This window comes from Triticum aestivum, chromosome 5A, assembly GCF_018294505.1.
Source record: "Triticum aestivum cultivar Chinese Spring chromosome 5A, IWGSC CS RefSeq v2.1, whole genome shotgun sequence".
NCBI lineage: Eukaryota > Viridiplantae > Streptophyta > Magnoliopsida > Poales > Poaceae > Triticum > Triticum aestivum.
Window position 1 is genome coordinate 41,273,907 of NC_057806.1, and position 15,683 is coordinate 41,289,589.

A 15,683-nucleotide genomic window follows, 5' to 3' on the forward strand; every position below is an offset into this window, starting at 1 on the left:
GCCACCAGGAACTCCAAATGTGCACTTTGATGGATTGAGCTTGATATCATATCTTCTGAGGTTGGCAAATGTTTCGGCGAGATCAGCGAGCAGGTCGGAACCTTTTCATGACTTGACAACAATATCATCCATATATGCTTCCACATTCCGACTGATTTGAGTGAGTAGACACTTCTGAATCATTCACATAAATGTGGCTCCGGCATTCTTGAGGCCGAATGGCATGGTGATATAGCAGAAGCACCCGAATGGAGTGATGAAAGCTGTTTTTACCTCGTCGGGTCCGTACAGACGGATCTGGTGGTATCCGGAGTAGGCATATAAAAAAGATAGCCTCTCGCATCCCGCGGTCGAGTCAACAATTTGATCTATGCGAGGGAGAGGAAAATGATCTTTCGGACAGGCCCGGTTGATGTGCTTGAAATCAATGCACATTCGGAGCGACTTGTCCTTCTTAGGAACCATGACGACATTAGCGAGCCACTCGGAGTGGTATATCTCTCGGATAAATCCTGCCGCCAACAGTCGAGCCACTTCTTCACCAATGGCTTTTCTCTTCTGGACGGCAGACCGCCGAAGATGCTCTTTGACTGGTTTTGCAGATGAGTCGACTCTTAGGCGATGCTCAGCCAGTCCCCTGGGAACACCTGGCATGTCAGCGGGCTTCCATGCAAAAATGTCCCAGTTCTCACGGAGGAACTGGATGAGCGCTTCTTCCTATTTTGGGTCAAGTGTTGTGGAGATGCTGGTCGGAGCTGCATCGGGGTCGGTCGGGTGAATGTGAACAGGCTTCGTCTCACCGGACGACTGGAATGCAGACTCTGTGGCGGGTTTCTTTGATCGCAGCAAGTCACTCGGATCTGCATTTTGCTTGTATTCTTCGAACTCGACCGCTGTCACCTGGGAATCGGCAATCTTTGAGCCCTTCTGAAAGCACTCTTCTGCCTTTTTCCGATCACCGGTGACAGTGATCATTCCTTTGGGGCCGGGCATCTTCAATTTGAGGTACACGTAACATGGTCGAGCCATGAACCGTGCGTAAGCTGGTCTCCCCAAAATGGCATGATATGCACTCCGAAAATCCACGACCTCAAACGTCAACTTTTCTTTGCGAAAATGTTTCGAATCACCAAACACCACGTCCAAAGCTATTTGGCCGAGTGACTCGGCCTTCTTCCCTGGTATAACTCCATGAAAGCTCATGTTACTAGTGCTTAGTCGGGACATCGGAATGCCCATTCCTTTCAGTGTGTCTGCATGCAACAAATTCAGCCCGCTTCCACCGTCCATCAGCACTTTTGTCAGTCGAGTGCCTTCGACAACTGGATCGACCACCAAAGCTTGCCTCCCAGGGGTGGCAATATGAGTCGGGTGATCAGATTGGTCGAATGTGATGGGTATTTGAGACCATTTCAGATAATTTGCTTTTGCTGGGGCAACCATGTTCACCTCTCGGTTAATGACTTTCAGTCGACTCCTGCTTTCCACATCTGCAAAGATCATCAGAGTGGAGTTGATATGCGGATATCCTTCCTCACTGTCCTCCTTGTCTTCGGCCTTGTCCGACTCCTTCTCCTTGTCCTTAGACTGTTTTCCCTGAAACTGCTGGATCAGGAGTCGACATTGGCGAGTGGTGTGCTTTGGGTAGATGATATTCCCCTCTTCGTCTTTCTTCGTGTGGTTGTGACATGGCATATCCATTACGTCGTTCCCTTCTTTATCCTTTACCTTCTTGGGGTTCCAGGATCCTTTTGGTTTCCCCTTAAACTTTCCTTGAGTCACGGCCAGAGCCTCTCCAGGAGCTGCCGGTTCAGCCTTCCGCTTCTGTTTCCGACTGGTGTTTCCTTTTTCCGACTGACTCGGCTTGTGTTTGCCGCTTCGGAGTCGGTCTTCTTCTTCGCCGTTGGCGTACTTGGTAGCAATCTCCATCATCCGACTCAAGGTCATGTCACCGGTTCGACCAAACTTCAAACTCAGTTCTCTGTTCTTGACGCCATCTTTGAAGGCGCAGACTGCCTGATGATCGGACACATTCTCCACAGTGTGGTGCAAAGTGATCCACCTCTGAATATACTCTCTGAGAGTCTCATTAGCCTTCTGCACGCAGACTTGCAACTCTGTCAATCCAGCTGGTCGCTTGCAAGTTCCTTCAAACGTTCTGATGAACACTCGGGACAGATCTTCCCAAGTGTAAATGCTGCTAGGAGGTAATTGAGTCAACCACGCCCTGGCAGAACCTTCCAGCATGAGGGGCAAATGCTTCATGGCCACCTCGTCGTTCCCACCACCAATCTGAACTGCCACTCGGTAGTCTTCAAGCCAAGTTTCAGGCTTAGGCTCACTAGTGAACTTGCTGACTCCTGTTGCCAACCTGAAATTGGGAGGGATAACTGCGGCTCTGATAGCTCTGCTGAAACATTCAGGACCAGAAACATGCACTCGACTGCTCGTGGGCGCATCTCTGTCGAGTCCGCCCCGATGGGCTCTGTTCCGGTCGACCAAACCTTGCACGATAATGGATCGCGCGTCGAAGCCTGGTTCTCTGGAGTCGACTGGAACCCTTCGCCCTGTACTGTACTGACGCCTGTCATCTTGCTGCCGAGGAGCGTAAGACCCACCCCTCGGAGGGGAATGGGGCACTCGACGCCTATCATCTCGGTCGAGTCGGTCACCATATTGGCCTCGCCGATTATCGTGCCCCTCACGCCGCGGAGGCGATCTGGGGCTACGAGCCGACTGAACCGTATTCCCAGTGACGGATCGACTGTGAATTCTATTGCGCGACTGAGACACGGCTGAATTCTGATCTCCTGCTGCCCGGAGCAGATCCCTGATCTGCAGCAAACCTCTGCCAGCTTCCGACTGCGAAGGCTGGATGGACTCTGCTATACGGGTCGCAGCTGCTAAATTCTGGATTGGGGTTCGATATACCTGAGTCGGCGGGAAGAGTTGACGTCGACTGGTGTCGGGAACTCGTTGCCGCGCGCGCTCGTCGAGTGCTCGCTGAAGATTCTCCAGTCGAGTGCGCTCGGCCAAATTGGCCAGGCGTGCCTCCTCCAAGGCACGAGCCTCGGGGGTTTCTCCTGCGATGGGAGTACGCAGAGCATCCACGTTCCTGCGGCGAAGTTCCTCTCTTTGCAGAGAGTCGAGTGGCTCGGGCTGGTACTCTTCATGGCCTCGTGCGGGGTCGCCTCCGTCACCTGCTCCACCATCACGGGCGAAGCCAGGGGGACTGCGGGGCCCGTCAACCATCAAGATTTCCGCCGCTGGATCACTGCTACCGCACTCGGATGCAGTCTCTACGGAGCCAGTCGATAGATCGAACAAGCCGTAGAGAGATTCGTCGGGCTCGATTGCCGCAACTTGGGTGGTGGCCGATTGGCGAGCCACCGCGTGCCTCACCCATCGCTGAAGCCTCGACCGGCCCGAGCGCTTGCACTGGCGGGAGACCGGGAGGGTGGACGATGGAGGAGTCGACTGATACGGGGTCGACGGTTGCCGCAGCAGAACGCCGCGGACACATGCGCGAAAATGCGTCGCACCGCGGACGGGGAGCGCATCAACGTCGAGTGGAGCCTCCTGGAGCCAGGCGGAGTCGTCGGCGATGAAGGTGAGAGTGCCGAGACAGATCTCTCGACCTTCGACCAAAACTCCAGCAGACACCATGATGAAAGTACTCGGAAGAATCGCAACTTCTCCACAAAATCGCTAAAACGCCCGCCCCACGGTGGGCGCCAACTGTCGTGGTTCTAAGGCTGACAGTAGAGTGGGGGGTAGGTATGGAGAGGCAAGGTCCTAGCTATGGAGAGGTTGTAAACACAAGAGATGTACGAGTTCAGGCCCTTCTCGGAAGAAGTAATAGCCCTACGTCTCGGAGCCCGGAGGCGGTCGAGTGGATTATGAGTATGTGAGTTACAAGATGCCGAACCCCTCTACCTGTGGAGGGGGGTGGCTTATATAGAGTGCGCCAGGACCCCAGCCAGCCCACGTAGGAGAGGGTTTAAGGTGAGTTAAGTCTGGGGCGTTACTGGTAACGCCCCACATAAAGTGTCTTTACTATCATAAAGCCTACTTAATTACAGGCCGTTGCAGTGCAGAGTGCCTCTTGACCTCCTGGTGGTCGAGTGAGTCTTCATGGTCGAGTCCTTCAAGTCAGTCGAGTGAGTCCCTCGTTGGTCGACTGGAAGGCGACCTCTTCTAAGGGTGTCCTTGGGCAAGGAACTTAGACCAGGTCCATGACCCTACCCTAGGTACATGACCCCATCAGTGGCTCCGACAGTGGCACTTGTAGCTAGAGCACCTTGCCATACTGGATCCCGTGCACGGGCATGGGATGCGCGGTGCTGATGTGGTGGTAGAGAGCCGGCGGCGGGCCTTCATAGCCGCAGACGGGAACAGGGCATTTGCAGGGCGCGAGCGGACACACACTCTGGTGATCGGCGAGCTTGTGGTAAGTGACGTAGAGCCCACAGCCTTCGTGCGGGCACTCCACCCTCACCGATGAAAGGACAGAGTCCACCGCCGTGTTCCGCAAGTCGAAGCCACCGCCGCGCTCACACTTCTGGCACTGCCGCTGGTTCCCCGGGCGCTCGACGCGGCAGTCCGCGCAGGCCAGGTGCCCTCCCTTGCACTGCAGAAATCAATCGAACAACACATCAATCAAGAAACCTGCACCTTGCTCAATCAGCCGAATGGACGAGGTGTATTCGAACCTCATACACTAGAGGCGTCAAGGGGCGGAGGCACAAGGGGCAGTGGAGCACGGTGAGGTCCATCGAGACCTTAGAGAGCTCCATCGTCGGGTCCTGTTCGGTCTGCATGATCTCGCCCTCCTCGTGCACAACCATCTCTCGACTTGGGCCGGGGTATTACAAAGCTTTACCGTCACATATTTTATACTACTTCAAGGTGCATTAAATCAACACATGCAAGTATCAAAAGGAGAGTCACGGCATGCATGCATGCGTTGTAATTAATGCATCGGTAAACGCAAATTATTGAAATGTATCGAGTGCAGTGCTTTGATGTGTCGCGTCAACTTGTACATGCACGAGAAGTTTGATTATCCTCTCCCTCACCGACTTAACTGCACCTGCCTTTGGCTGTATGACAGGTTGGCCACACACCTACCGGGCCCACCTGTCATACACGCAAAGGCAGGAGTGTCCCTCCCTCGCCCATGAGCGTGGTGGCTGGCAAGACTAGGAGAAGCTTTCGCTACACGCTCTCCCTCCCGCACGCGGTGGACATGCAGCAGTTCAATCGGTGTCAGATGGCCAGAAGCATACTGTAGTACTCCTCCAGTGCAGTAGTACTCCATCATTGTTCGACTTCCCGAAGAGGCGAAGAGCCAAGCGCAGCCCGGACGCTCGTGTGGCAGTTTCACGTGTAGAGTAGTCTAGGATAGCGTGTACCGTGCCTGTAAGCTTAAAATCGTTGGGGTCGGCTCCATGCTATGTGGCCGTCTCGAAGTTTTTAAAAAAAATTAAAATAGTCTTCTAGCCCTACCTGACACCCTGGTGATTGTAGTTTGCACGCTCATCTGGTCAAGACAGGAATATATATTTTAATTTGTTTTTTTTCTTCGAAAAGGTGGGACTCCCTGGCCTCTGCATCAGAACGATGCATACAGCCACATATATTTTAATTTGTGGTGGGTAAATGTTAGAGGTTGCAGCAAATATATTGTACACTACGGGTCTTTCAGCCAAGTTTAGAGGCAAGCATGTGGGGCCAGTGCTATGATGTGTCGCGTCAACTCGTACAACGAGGAGAAGCTTGATTTTACTACACGCCTTCTCCCTCACCCATGCGCGCGGTTGCTCACAAATGAGGATAGGCTTTTACTTAGTAGGACTTCTACAACAAGCTATCCGTCCTGCTCACGGTGGACGGACATGCAGCAGTGGATTCGACACTGTAGAAGCAGTAGTAGTAACATCATTGTTCGTCTTCTCAAAGAGGCGAAGAGCCAAGCGCAAACCGAATGTTGCAGTTGCGAACATTGGAGCACGCATATAGCCAGGCTTTTGCATGAGACAAAATTGCTATGTGAGCCCACTATTGTACTAGTACATACAACTACTTGCTAGTATAGCCTTGTAAACCAGAAAGGAGTATTTGCCCTTCTAGAGATTTCAACAAGTGACTAGACTACACCAAGACGGAGTACATATGGAGCAAAATGAGTGAATCTGCACCGTAAATAAATACGTACTAGTTCTATCGTTTTCCTCTCCTAGGTGCACAATATTGAGTATACTGACTAGTCTCTTTTTGACACGCATTTACGTTTTTTACACAGTACAGACACAAGCGCTCATATACACGTGCATACACTCACCCCTATGAACACACACACGCACGACACTATCATCTTGAAATTTACGAAGTCACCATAGGCACCTCATTGTCGACGGGTCCATAGGTGCTTGAACGCCAAGGAGGGAGAGGGTAGCGGTTCCCGAGACATTGAACGGTCAATGATGCATCCTCAATTACAGGCAGAGGGAATTAACTGGAGAAGCAGAATAGAGCCAGCACGATGTGAATGCAACTGAGTTTGGACTCTCATATAATAAAGGCGCCCCACCACTCCAATCCATCTACTCCCAAGTCTCTGCGCAACACTGCTCACTCCAATCCAAGACCAAGTGACCAGAAGCCACAAGCACCTATAGAGGTGATGGACGCGAGCAGCAGTCGGCTGTGCCAAATCATCCAAGGCGCCGGCCTACGGCCCCGCACCGCGCAGCATTTCCAAATGGTGCTGGCGACCGCAGGCATCGTAGCCCTCGCTGACGCCGGCTTCGCCTCTCGCATGGATGACATGATGGTCAACTCCATCCGCAAGTTCACCACCGTCAAGAAGCGCACGGACGACCTTGCCGTACTGCTCCAGCCCGCGTGCCCAGGATCCTCATTGCCTGCCACCCTCATCGGCCTCCATGGTGACGAACTCTTTCAAGCCCTGGTGGCCCTGCAGGTGTCGGAGGTCGTGACGAAGAATGTGCACCTCGAGGCCGCGCTCGCCGCGCAGCACCTCACCATGCAAGAAACCGTCGACCTGCACATCCACGTCTACAAGGAAATCGTCTACATAGGCAACTACAAGGCAAGCGAGGACAGAAAGACGTTGGCCTTCTTCCAGCGGCTGGAATCTTTGGACGCCATTGTTCAAAAGCACGTCGACCTGGCCACGAAAGCCGCTGCTACTTAGGCGCCGTTCGGTGGGCCGGCGCCCTGAGTCGAGGATGTGGACGTCGTCGATGGATGCATCTCTTCTTCTTGCCTCCTGTAACCAGCACTGCATCGGCTCGTGGCCTTAATGTTTTATTATTATAGTACTCCCTCCGTTCCCAAATATAAGTCTTTCTAAAGATTCCAGCAAGTGACTACTACATACGGAGCAAAATGAGTGAATCTGCACTCTAAACTATGTCTACATACATATGTATGTTGCATTCCATTTGAAATAGTATCTAAAAAGGATTATATTTATGAACGGAGGGATTATATGGCATTTTTATTCCAGTCGTAATGTTTTCACTATGAGGTGGGGCCGCAGTTGAGCAAACCCACCCCGCCCACCGTGCGTCGGCCTAGTTTAGAATTAGAAGAGAGAAAAGACGGAGGAGAGCTAGCTGTAGCACGGACGCTGTTGTCAGATGGGACTCGTGTTTATAGAATAGGAGTACTGAGCACTTGTGCCTCTTTTTTTGAGTGAAAATTAGTCGTATGTCTAGTACCACTAGTTGGGTGCGTGCGACCTATAGCTGTCATCACTTTAGGTCTCCTTTTTGAACCACGGCTATGCTTCACAGTACATATTATTTCACACATTTATCCTCCTATATGTACTCCTAGGTTATTTCCACGTGCTCCCATTTACCGACATGTGGGACATAGAGCATCTAGGTCGTAGTGCATGCACGACTCGGAGCATATGCCGGGGTACTTTACATTTCAGACCTCATGAATTTCATGCAAACCCCCCGCAGAAGAATAAATAAATGAATGAATTACTACATGAAACCTGATTATTTTCATAGAAACCGGAGCACGTTTATTAAATTTTGGACATAACATGTTTATAAAAAATGACCGGACCGAAAACAGTCTAAGGGCCTCTTTGATTTTTCCCGCAAAAAAGGGGCCTCTTTGATTCGTAGGATACTGAAAACACAGGAATGGGGAAAGTATGATGGCGATGAACCGAGACGAGGAGAACTCTAACTCAGTTAGAGGTTAGAGTTAGATTCTAACCCTGAACTAACTCTAAACCAAAGAGGTGTATGGATGGCACGGTTAGGTTGACAATAAATGCTCTATCTCAATCATTTCACTACTTTGGACCCTATTTCCTGCCGGATTTGGAGGGTGCTTGGATACGTTTTAGTTCCATGACTAAAAGTAGTGAGACTAAAACTTGCTAGCCTCACCCATGCTTGGATCCAAATACTAAAGAGACTAAAATCAAGTTAATGAGCATTTATTATCCTCCAAACCCTCCAATCCAGAACTCGCCTGTGTTAAAGGAGAGGAGTTAAATGAGGAGAGAGATGACTAATTGACATTTTAGTAGGGGTACCCCTGACTAAATTTTTTTAGTCTCAAGACTAGTTTTAGCCCCTCTTTAGTCAGGGGTGCTTGGAACTTTTAGCCTCTTAAAGAGACTATTTTTAGTCAGACTAAAATAAGTCCCTTGGATCCAAGCACCCTCTTGGTGTGGCCGGCTCTTCTGTGGCCTCCTCCCGCTCACAATTGACATAAACAAACCATCTATACAAATCAAGCATGCAAAACATGATAATTTTTATTTTGTCCATACAAATGAGATATCCCACTTAAACATACAAGTCGTCAATCAAGCTTCACAAAATAAAAAAACACTTCATGAAACAAAGAATGAGATAACTCATCACGGAAGTCATTCACGATAGGGAGGGAGCCCGGAGCCCCTCACGCACCGAGGGAGGAGCTCTCCATTGTCGCTCTGGAGGAAGGCTCTGTAGAGCCCAAGCCCCGGGAACCCCTCCGACGCCGGCCCTTGCGAGTTGAGGTCGACACCGACATGGGTAGCAGGGCCGCTTGCCGCCGACTAGGAACTTGATCTTTGGGCCTCTAGAAATAATGCAATCCTATAACTAAAATACCTAGAAAGGTGAACTGAATCTTTGGGCCTCTAGAAATAATGCAAGCCTGAAACTGAAATACCTAGAAAGGTGAACTGAATCTTTGGGCCTCTAGAAATAATGCAAGCCTAAAATTGAAATACCTAGAAAGGTGAACTGAATCTTTGGGCCTCTAGAAATAATGCAAGCCTGAAATTGAAATACCTAGAAAGGTGACCTGAATCTTTGGGCCTCTAGAAAGATTTATTACCTCCTCAAGCAGCATCAAACAATTCCATGCGTGCACCACAAATCTATACCATGTTTGATCAGGATCTACTTTTCCAAATCAGAATTAGCGCTAGAGCAAGCAAGATCACTGATCTGGCCGTGAGACAGAGAAGGAACCAACAAACTCACCCCTCTCGCGACCTCCCTGGTAGATGCGCCACCGCCGCGCATGAAAGAGGGAGAAAAATGACCGGTGAAGGGGGAGCGGGGCGACCTTCGAAGGCCGGAGGGAGAGGGCGGCCGGAGTAGGCACTAATACAGGATTGGTCTCTTGTAACACGTTGATGTGCTACTACAGCTTAGATATTGTGTTACTGAAGCACGCAGTAACATGTTTTTGTATGTGTTCCTGTAGGCTATGTTACTAGGTGGTGTCTATTGTAGCACATAAACATTGTTCCTATATGTATTTACAGGTGTTACAGTTGTATTGCTGCAACACAAGCCATATGTGTTACCGAAGGCCTTGGTAACACCTTTTTAGAACTATAGGCACACACTTTGTAACATGTTTTTCCTAGCGTAGCAACATCGTTAGTAACATGTTTTAACAAAACTGCAACACAATTAGTAATCATTGGCAGTAATTACAATAGGGCTTTGTAACGCGTTTTGATATTCCAGCAACACGATTTCTTTACTATAGCAACACAGTAGTAACATAATTTTGTACATATTGGAACATCTCTAGTGGTGATTGGTAGCAAACACAGTAACATATTTTCCTAACTATAGTAACACGGCATAATTAGTCCAATGTGGTACTGCAAAATTTTTGTATGAAATATTGTATAAATATAGTTTTTTGTTTTTATACTTCCTCATAGTGAAAATCGATAAGCAATATGACATGGATACACAGTGTATACTATATAAAAGGACCATGGACATAAAGCTAGAATATGCACAAGAAAAATGATATAAAATATCAATAAGGTTCTTGCCATTCCATAGCATTTATAACAATGAACATATAGAAGATCCATATTGTAGCAAAAATAAAATACATTTCTCAACCCATTAATGTAAACTATAGTACGCGAAAGATTTCCTATAACTGAAACCATGTGACACCCCTATCCATGTTCACTAGAATGTGCCCCTCGGATCTTTCTTGCATGAATATGTCATATTTGCATCTTGATTCCTCATGAGCAGAAGCATCCGAATCAACTCAACCATTGAACCTCTCAATCTGGGGAAAAACAGTCACAACTACATTAAGTATATTACAAATATAATTTAACAAAACTCAAGAAGTTAAATATTGACATACACAAGCTGAAGGCCAAGCAATTGTTAATCCAGAGGTGAAAGCATCGCCAATTGTCATACAATTTTCCCTTTCCCTTACCAAGCGCTCACATTCCTCAATAGGTTGATCAACTTGCACTTCTATGAACTGCCGACCTAGCTCAACGCCACCAACCATTTTTTTTGAACTACAACCCAAAATGCTAGCATGTGCCACATGCCTTTTGTTTGGATATATTGAAGACTTCAGAATCACTTTTGTGCCAACCTAAAAAAGGTTCAAATTATAATTGGCATTAATCAAAATCAATTTTGTGAACACGAATCTAGTATAAACACACTATTTTTGTTACCTCCATGGAAGGACTACGTTTCTGCTTAGAGGGCACATGGACTACAGACTTGTCTTGAGTGCTTTGTTTGTGTACTCTAGTCAAATTTCCATCCATATTCTCCCTGCTCTTTCTCATCTACAGAGAAACATAAGAGGAAAAAATGATTTATCATTGTGATCTTGCAATGTAAAGTTCACAGTGCATTTTATTCATCAAATATTACATGTGCCGACATCATTTTCTAACATCAGGAGAGTCCATTCCATGCAAATCAAACTTAAAATGCAAAAACTCATTCATTCATCATTCCTAGGAAAAATTGTTTCCTATCAATGCTTAGCAAGCAGATTTCTCAAGAGATAACCATTACCTCTCTATCAAAAACAGCATGGGCTGGTGATGATGGTACTTGATATGAGAATTTATTGCAACCCTCATTTTCAAGATGATGCTTCTGTACAACAATATAAATAAATTAATAAGTATAGTGTATCATTTATACCATGAGTAACGAGAAGATTCTAACTTGTTTGCCCGACAGAATGTCATTATCTTCGTGTGTGCCATGTTGATGTGTGTTAGTTTTATTCTGCATTTTACATGAAGAGGCATTCTTTTATAGAAAGTTATAAAGTGTACTAATAAATAAACAAATTTACCATTGTTGTATCTCTGGGATTGACCACTATGTGTTTTGCATCAGGTCCATTGGCATGAACTCTCTGCAAAATGAAATATTTATAAATAGAGATGAAAATGAACCAAAACATGTCGAATATATTGACAGTACCTTTCTTTTATTATTATGTAGTACTTCTGGATGAGATTCACCATTACCTACGATTTGGAAATTTTCCTACAATAGAAATTAAACATGTTTCAGTAAAATACTTGTATGAATGCAACAAAAAAGATATTTACCGTTGCCATTTTGTTCGTCCCACACACTTCATCTTTGTTTCTTAATGCATCAATGATTTGGTCTTGCTGTTCTATGCGTTGCTTTAGCTTTGCTATTTCCTCCCTAGCATCAGCCTCTTCATCATGTGATGAACCATTTGTTGTGGTCATATTGATGTTCTTGAGATAACGAGGTTTTCGACCATAAACTTGGTTAGGAACAGGAAGCAAGCCCATTCCATGTACTTGTCCAGGCTTTTCATTCCCCAAAACTTTGTGCAAGGCATCACCTTTCCATGCAACTCTTCCCTGGTCACTTTGTGCCAACTCTGGTTGTTCATCAATTACCTTTTCCAACTCAACCTGAAAGAGAAGAATAAAGCATATTGTACTTGTTGTATTCCGTGTTGACTTGATTGTGTAAAAATTGAATGTATAACGTACCACAAACTTATCTTTATCTTTGGCCTTTTTTGGTTTTCTGTGAGTCGCTAAGTAAACCTTCGCTCTATGTGGCTGTTTCTTCTCAGGGTCCTCTTGACGCTGCAAAACCAGAAGTGCGCTGATATGTAAAGAAAAGGCTGTGAAAAGTTAGAAAAAAATATATACTCACAAGGTCCTCAGCCCAACGAGCAAAACTCTTTGTCCCTGCTGTATGAGTTGTCTTCACCTTTGTACGACTTATTTTGTTCTTCTCACTTACTTCCTATTATAATTAAAATATAATGCCAATGCACTACTTAACAGCAGCACATATAGTCCAACTAAATGACAGAGAGCTTACCCTTCCTTCCTTAGACTTCCAAAATTTGACAAGTTCACGCCATTGGTCACTATCCACATATTCTGGACAAAGCTTATACAAAGATTTTCTTTTCTTGTTTGCATTAAAGAAAATTTTCTTCAGACCAGCCTTGAATCTTCTCCGATCTCGCCCGGTAGTTTTTAGTATCCACTTGTCACACTTAGCAGGGTACAAGAACTTTGTCTGCATTTCAGGAAATAATGAATAAGCGTAAACAACAAATGTACGAAGGCAAACTAATAATATGCTAGCTAATATAACTGATTTTCTTCTTCTGTCAGATAAGACTACCTGTACACACTGAAGTATTGTGTCAGCCCCTCCATCCTTCTTGACATTACGCCAGTCCTTTTTGTCAAGTGGACAATAACCCCCAAGTCTAGCTATTGTGCCAAGAAATTTCCCCAGGACTCCACCTTCGTCCCCAATAGGCTGGCCAAGATGATTGCATTTTACAACTATCCGCGCACCATCTGGCATGTTCTAAACAGCCGGTAAGGATGTTCCCCTACGCTTACCGTCACCTGTGGAATTTGTTTACAACAATACTAATTAACTAAAGGCCACATATATTACATTATGTGCTTGCAAAGCACTGAGTGAATAAGGAAAGTAAGGCTACTAATGGAATGGCCAAGAACAAAGGCCAATAATAGCAAAGTACATTTTAGATTTGACATGCATGTATTGTCGGATTAATAAAGAAAATTGGGTAAGTATATATATATATGGAGCTTGTTTGTTAAGTAAGTGCAAGCCAACTTAAAATTGTTGATCCTTCTTAATTAATATCATACCAGAAATATTGTCGACGCGATCATCTCGACGACCAACTTGATCCTCATTATCCTCCAATTCTTGTGTTTCGGACACTGAATCACGTGACAGCAGAGAATGCTCACTATTGTCACAATCCCCATTGGTGTACTCAGCACGACTCTGAACCACATTCAACCTTTTTGATTTACGCACCGTTCCTGACAATCAATTCATGCACCATTTAATCTGTTAATTACAAGGATAGATAGTAATTTATTTGACCAAGTAGGCTAAGCATGACATGTTCCTACAAAACTGAAATCGTTATTGAGCTTACGGTTGCTATTACTTTGTGACGTCGCCGCCCTAGTTTTTGCTGCTCCTTTATCGAAGACAACCTCCTCCTCCTCTAAGCTGGTAATCGGTCCATCATCCTCACGTTGAGGGTCTGATGGAGCAACATCAATGTTTGCCTCCTCGTTGAACACATACAACTGGACCTTCTTCTCATTGGTATGTTCTGATATCATTCTGCTCACATGAATGTCATTATCAATGCGAACCAAATAGCCTCTACCACGCGGGTATTTCTTCCTATAATACAAGAAATCATATGCCGGTGAGAAGCCAACTTCTTCGATCAATTTGACTAACTCATAATAGGAGATATCTGTTCTGTCCATTAATCCCTCAAGAACTTTATGCTGATGATTCTCATCTTCATAGGACAGGCTAATTTTCCATTTTTCCACAGCCATCTACAATGACATGAATGTAAGAAGTATCAGCACCAAACCAACTTTATAGTGGCATTAAAGTGAATAAAAGGTTGACATATATCAGCACCAAACCAACTTTACAGTGGCATGAAAGTGAATAGAAGGTTGACATATTGTTGTTAAAATCTAGGATTTATTCATACAGAAATGGAGGGAAATTACATGATAATGGAAGTGTTTTACATGATGGAGGATACAGACTGCCGGTCAAGCCACTCGCCAAGGTTGTTATTGCTCTGACCAAGCTTAGTTCTAGTAGATAGTGAACATACTAACTTCCTAAATCAAGGGTATAAACTGAATACTAACTGTGTAACATGTACTATGAATTTCAGGTTACATAAATTTTAAAAATCAGTACTAATCAGAGTTCAGAGTACAAGATCGTTGGCCCCAATTTTGTGTAAGTACTGCATATATCAGTACTAATCAGAGTTCAGAGTATAAGATCTTTGGTCCCAATTTTTGTCTAAGTACTGCATATATCAGTACTAACCTGAGTACTATTAATTTCAAAGTACTATCACTACTGTACAAGATATACTATGAATTTCAGAGTACAAGATCGGGGGCCCCCAGTTTTGTATAACTACTGCATATATCAGTACTAATCAGGGGATTATAGCCTACAAAATCAGGGGGTTAAAGACTGAAACCTTAAACTGTAAAGAAGGGGGGAAAAGCAGCAAACATCTCACGTATAGATGCTAAGGTCGATGGTAGTACACAAAACTGCAGAGGAATAAAAATTCAGAGAACATGGTACTACTTCTGCAGTGCATGAAAACCAGACTATAAATCGTATCTTAGTTTAACATAGTGACTAATGATTATAGCCCACCCTCCATTCTTATCCTAAATTAACCACTGGTTGATTTACTTCCTGGTACGCACAAACCTAACACCAAATTCAGAGAGGAAAACAAAGGGAGGAGGAAAGAGACTCAGTCAAGCGTAGAAGGGAGAAATCAACAAAATGGGAGTTTAGATTGATACCAGCCGCGAGAATGGTGTAGTCCTTCTGGATTTAGTTCCGGAGTTGAGGATCGAAGATGTCGTTGCCGCAACGATGCAAACCACACTGAGGCAGATCTGGGCAGCGATGGTTTCAATCAGGCGTTGACGTACAAGCAGGCGCATGGGTGCCTGGGTGGCCGCTGAAAGGCGACGTTGGATGACGATGTAGCGAGTGTTGGAGGGGCGGCGAGGTGGCCGCTGAGGGGCAGCGACGGAGGCCGCCGAGGTGAGGCTTTTAGGGCGGCGCGAATGATGCAGATGGGATTGGCGATCTAATTTATTTAGCACTTCATTAGTTTATTTTTTTTGCGGTTAGCGCTTCGTTAGTTAACCGGAGGGAAAATTAAGCGGGACTAAATTGAGAGCTTTGGAGGGAACTTTTTGTCCATCGAGAAGTGGAGGAGGGAAATCGAGATGTGGAGGAATTTTT

The 15,683-nt window shown here is 46.0% G+C and overlaps 1 protein-coding gene and 1 long non-coding RNA gene across 2 annotated transcripts; both read right to left on the reverse strand.

Annotated features, from left to right (window-relative positions):
• Nucleotides 1-10,689: 10,689 nt before the first annotated feature.
• On the reverse strand, nt 10,690-11,446 carry LOC123106498 (uncharacterized). Its single transcript, XR_006451361.1, has 3 exons — nt 11,364-11,446; nt 11,012-11,128; nt 10,690-10,926 (listed from the first exon to the last, which is right to left on the reverse strand). It is a non-coding gene; the product is annotated as an uncharacterized lncRNA (long non-coding RNA).
• Nucleotides 11,447-13,747: 2,301 nt separating this feature from the next.
• LOC123101188 (uncharacterized) lies at nt 13,748-15,493 on the reverse strand. Its single transcript, XM_044522756.1, has 2 exons — nt 15,233-15,493; nt 13,748-14,215 (listed from the first exon to the last, which is right to left on the reverse strand). The coding sequence occupies exons 1-2, from the start codon at nt 15,374-15,376 to the stop codon at nt 13,748-13,750; spliced, it is 612 nt and encodes a 203-aa protein (XP_044378691.1). The 5' UTR covers nt 15,377-15,493.
• Nucleotides 15,494-15,683: the final 190 nt, after the last annotated feature.